At 25.2% G+C, this 5744-nt stretch overlaps 1 protein-coding gene across 1 annotated transcript in view; it reads right to left on the bottom strand.

The window, feature by feature from the left end:
• Phum_PHUM434300 (class A rhodopsin-like G-protein coupled receptor GPRnna3, putative) overlaps positions 1 to 1074 on the bottom strand; it is a gene marked incomplete at both ends in the record, with an annotated part of 3360 nt that extends 2286 nt beyond the window's left edge. Inside the window, 3 exons of the mRNA XM_002429431.1 lie at positions 350 to 578; positions 714 to 858; positions 925 to 1074. Of these exons, the coding sequence (XP_002429476.1) occupies positions 350 to 578; positions 714 to 858; positions 925 to 1074 (524 nt within the window). The remainder of the gene's footprint in view (positions 1 to 349; positions 579 to 713; positions 859 to 924) is intronic.
• Positions 1075 to 5744: the final 4670 nt, after the last annotated feature.

Raw genomic sequence — 5744 nt, 5'->3', positions numbered from 1 at the left:
TTTTTTTTTTTTCACAAATGACTTTTGAATATAATTCAACAAATAAAAAAAAAAAAAAATTTTTTTTTGCTGACATTTTTTTTTTTTTGTATAAAAATAATTTTAATTCGAAAAGTATATTTACTCTCAAATTAACTTTCTTATATATATATAATAAAACCCATTCATTCACATACATATAATTTTTTATTAAATGGTAGTAAAAAAGAGTTTTTTTTTTAAAGCGACGGTTAATAAAGGTCAAAGTTCACAAAATGACCGTTAAATCATCTTAATTAATTAAACTTTCTTTGTTTGTTTGTTGAGGTCATGATAATTTTTTTATAAAATAAATATAAATCGTACTTACCATCCGAATATCGGTGGACACGTTATTGCGATGGCGACCAACCAAACAATTAATATCATTAAAAGTGCCAATTTTTTAGATCTTCTTCTTCTCGAATAATTCAACGGTTGTGTAACGGCCAAATATCTGTCGACGCTTATAGCGCACAAGCTTAATATTGATGCCGTACAACAGAGTACGTCTAATGATATCCAAATATCACAAAAAATTTCTCCCAACTCCCACGAACCTTGATCGATCGATCGACAACAACAATAAAAAAAAAAAAAAATGACGAGACGAAACAAAAAAAACTTTAATCGAGAAACAATAAAAATAAAAATAAAAATGGCGAGACGAAACGAAAACTTTAAAATTTACTCACCCATCAAATGTAGCGCCACTTTCGGTGGCATGACGAAAACACCAACCAACCAATCAGCGACGGCCAATGACATGACGTAACAATTAGTAACCGTTCTTAATCGTTTCGTCACGATAACGGCTAAAATAACCAAAGTGTTGCCAACCTAAAATAAAAATTTATCTTAACGCTGATTGGTTAAATTTAAAAATAGAATAAAATCTATACTTACGACCGTTATTATAATAAATATACAAAGAACGGTTGCCAATGCCAAATCTTCCCAGGTTAATTGATAAAACCTTGAAAATTGATTTGGTAAAAAATCTGTCGTCGCGTTAAAACTTTCCTCATCTACGGTAACGTTGTTGTCCTTAGCCATACTGCTTCATTTTCTATTTCGTTTAATGAAAGCAAATAAAAACAAAAAAGTAATAATGATAATAATATTTAAAGTAAAATCCATATTAAAATATTATACACGTATAATTAAGATAAAAATGGCGAGAAGAACAAAATGGTGGAATCGACGTTCACGTAATATCACGTAATTAAAAATAATTAATTATTCATATTAATTTTCCTCTTTTTTCCAGAGGTTTCCCCCCCCCCCTTACATTAAAATAAATAATTTCTGTCTTTTCCTTTTTTTAAACTCCTTACTTTACACTCGAATTCACCAACGATAATAATAATAATAATATTATTATTTAAAGAAAAAAAAATAAAAAAATAAAAAAGTTGATCCGGGTAAATAAAAAAAAAAAAAGGAAAAGGTTCGAATAAAAAAAGATCAAACAAAACGTCATGTTGTAAATCTTTTTTCCTTTTTTCCTTTTTTCCTTCTTTCCTACAGATTTTCATTTCATTTCTTACATTGATATCCCGCGTAAATTTCTACAGGATGATTGTCCAGAATAAAAAAAAAATTTTTCCAAAGGTTTAACTTTTGTTTACTTTTTTTATTATATATTTTTCCAAAGAAGAGGGGGGGGGAAAGAAAAAAGAAAAGCTCCACGAGCTTTTGTTACATGCTAAATAATAATAATAATAAAAGTTTAAAGTTATATTTATTAAACAATTTTTAATAATTTATTTTACTAAAAAGTTTTCAATTTCTAATACCCTTAATAAATTATTATTTATTTATTTATTTTATAAGAATTTTTAAACCGAAAAAGGGTAACGGATTAATAATTTCCGGTAAAAAATTATTTTTAAAAAAACAAATACGCAAGTCATTTCCGTTTCCGTTTTTTGTTTTCTTATTCTTTTAACAAATAAAATTTTCTTTTTTTCCAAATTTAAATGATTCAATATCGATTCATTTATTCATTCCAACGATTATTATTATTATTATTTAAAAAACAAATAATAATGATAATGAATTTTATAAAAAAGAAAAAAAAGAATTTCAAGAATTATTAATTTATTATTAATTTAAACAAATGAAAAAAAAAAAACATGGCGTCAATAAGGGGAAAAAAATAATTTTTTTTTTTTATCTTTAAACATCATCACCATCACCACCACCACCACCACCCCTTCCTACATTTTTCCCGGATAAACCACCGCCGCCTTTTAAAAGTCTTTTTTTTTTTCGTTTTGTTTTGTTAAATTTAATTTCTTGAAAAAAAAAAACAAAAAAATCCCCGAAAATTCGTTACTATTGTTTTCGGGGAAAAAATTTCCCCTAATTTTCCCTCATTCTCACATTTCAATGTAATCATGTCGTGTATTTTGTCTTTTTCTCTCTCTCTCTGTCTCTCTCTTTCTCTATTATTTTTTTTTTCGTTTTTAAATTAACATTAATTTAATATTTCTTATTATTATTGTTATTATTAATATTATTATTATTATTATTAAAGTATAAAAAAAAAGGAAAAAGGTAAAAAATTAATATACGTAATTAGTAATATCAATAATCACCTGTCAGGTATTGACAAAAAAAAAGAACAATAATGATAATGATTTCGTGCTCGCGTTTATTATTATTATTATTATCATTATTATTATCATTAATATAAAATTTACGAATTGAATTCATTAAATTCTCTCTTCAATTACATTTGACAAAAGGTGACAGGAGAAGGTCAGAAAATTTGCAAAAACGAGCACACCTGAAAAATACGTGATAAGGAAGAACAACGAGGGAAAATTTTTTTTTTTCACGGCGCAAAAATATTTCACCGCCATATTTAATCGAATGATAAGGAAAATTAACGAACTATGACGTTCGCGGGTAATTTTTAACAAATTTTTTTTACGACGTTGAAAATTTATAACGGAAAAGCGCACAAACGATAAACTATTGAAAAAAAATAAAAAAGTTGCCATGTTTAAAAATCATTGACGTCACTACGTAATAACTTAAACCACGTTCAGAAATGACAAATTTTCATTTTAATGTTTACCTTACGGAAGGTGGAAAATTATTGACATATTCATCGTTTCCGTTTCCGTTTTTTTTGTTTTCGTCACTGACTGACTTTCATCATTCGTTCGACAAAATAATAATAATAATAATAAAAATCGTCATTTTAATTAAATTACATAATATTTTATAAGAACAAAAAAATAAATGAAAAAAAAGAAAAGAAAAAAACGAGAAAGAAAGAAAAAAAAAGAAAAAAAGGGAACAAAAAAAAAAAAAAGGAAAAAAATTAAATGATGAAAAGGTTGATAGGGCGTAAAAAAAGAAGAAGAAAAAGAAAGAGAGAGAGAGAGAGAAAAAAGGAATTCATCGAAGGTTGAGTGAAGAAGTTTAAAAAATTTCATTTTATTCTATAAAAAACTTTTTTTTTTTACAACAGCAAAAAATAAAAGAAAAAAAGTTTATTATAATTTTTGCATTGTGATTTTCTTTCTCTCTTTTTTTTTGGCGGGAAATTTTCTTTTTTTTAAGAAAAAAAAAAGTTTTAAAATTTTCCAATATCTAATTCCACGACTACTTTTTTTTTTCTTGTATTTAAACAAGTAAATGAATGTAAATTTAAAAAAAAAAAAAAAAAAAGCGCAAAAAACAATAAGTTGATGCGTAACAAAAAAAAAATTTTCTTCATTTCCATGAAAATCGAAAATAATAATGATAATAATAATAATAATAATAATAATTATAAAACCAAAAAAATTTTTTTTTTTAAACGCAAAATGAAAATTGTTTATTAATGTCGTTCGTTCGTTTGTCATTCCTTTTTAAATAATTTTACTTCGCGATTTCGACGCGTTTCCCCCTACCCTACCCCCCTTTCCCCCCGCAAAATGTCACGTAAATAACTTTCACGAAAATTTCCATTAGATTGATTATACAGTCATGTATAATTCTCGAATGAGTTAAAACAAACAAACAAACGAACAAACGAACGGGAAAAAAATTGATTTCATCAACTTTTGTAAACATAAACGAACGGTTTTCAAAAACAAAAAAAAAAAAGAAAATGTTTTCTTTCTCTCTCTCTCTCTTTTTTCTTTATTCTTCTTCTTTTTCTTCTTCTTCTTATTTCCCTTCGCGTGAGAATTTTTCATACGTTTCACGTCATCACGAAAAATAATAATAATAATAATAACGAAACAAACGGTTTAAAACAAACATGAAAAACAAAAAGAAAATAATACCGTGTAACGTTTTCATTCGGAAAAGTGGAAAACTTTTTTTTTTTTTTTAATACGAAAAAAACCATTTCCCAAATAATAATAATAATAATAAATTTCATTTTTCTCGGTTTCGACAAGGTGGGTGGGGGGGGGGAAGAAAAACAAAATGGCAACGACAAACATTTTTTAAACAATTTTTTACAATGAAAACCTTAAGCGAAGTCGTTTGTCTCTCTCTCTCTCTCTCTCTCTCTCTCTCTCTCTCTCTCTCTCTCACTCTCTTTCTTACAAAATTAAATTTTCTATTTTCCTTTGATTTCCTTTTCCGATTCGAGTTATTAATATTTAAATGGATTTAATGATAAAAAATAATTTTCGTCAATGAATTTACAATTAATAATAATGATGATGATGATGATGATGATGATGATTTTAAAGTTAAATCATAAATGATAATTTTAACATAAACAATTTTATAATTTAATTACACGGAGAAATTGAAAATTAAATTTCGCTTAAAAATTTTCACACATTCACACGCACATCCCCGCACTCACGCACACGCACCCGCACACTCGGGGAAACGTGTGAAAATTCTCAAGAGAGATATTGAAGAAATTTTAAATGATTTCAAATTTATTGAAAATAAACGTACGAAAAAAAAAAAAAAAAAAAAAGGTTTCAAATTTTTATCATTATTATTATTGATTTTAAAATACGTCATTTCCTGTTACCCACGCATTTTTCCACATTTTTCCCCAAATTTTCCACGCATTTCTATTTTTATGTTCGATTAGCTAGTTAAAAAAAAAAAAAAAAATTAATGCAAAAAAAATTTTTTTTTTTTTTTACAAAATGTCATGAATATCGCAAAAAAAATTAATAATAATAATAATAATAATAATAATAATAATAATAATAATAATAATAATAATAATAATAATAATAATAATAATAATAATAATAATTTTTTATTTTTTTTTAAAAATCATTAAAACTGAAAATATGATAAATTCAAATCAATCGTCAAAGTTAAGTTAAACGTAAAATTAAATTTTTTTCCCTTTTCCTTTTTCCTTTTTCCTTTTTTCTTTTTCTTATTATTATTATTATTATTTTTTTTTTTCTCTAAATCAAAAAAAAAATTGAAAAATAAAAAAAAAGAAAAAAGAAATGAAATTTTATTACGAAAGGATCAAAAAAAAAAAAAGAGAGAGAGAAAGAGAGAGAGATAGAAAAAAAATTTTTTTTTTTCTAATGATTTTCCCTTCCACCTCCTCTCTTCTCTCTCTATCTCTCTCACACTCTCACTCTCTCTCTCTTCTCCTAATTTAATTATTTTATCTTATTTCCCAAAGACGATAATTACAATCATCATCATCATCATCATCATCATCATCATCATCATTCATTCGGATTATTATTATTATTTTTTTTTTAAATAAAATCGAAATCGAT

This window comes from Pediculus humanus, genomic scaffold (assembly GCF_000006295.1).
Source record: "Pediculus humanus corporis 1103172108202 genomic scaffold, whole genome shotgun sequence".
In the NCBI taxonomy this organism is placed as follows: domain Eukaryota; kingdom Metazoa; phylum Arthropoda; class Insecta; order Psocodea; family Pediculidae; genus Pediculus; species Pediculus humanus.
Note: the sequence above shows the minus strand (reverse complement) of the source record. Positions and strands in the feature narration are given on the sequence as shown.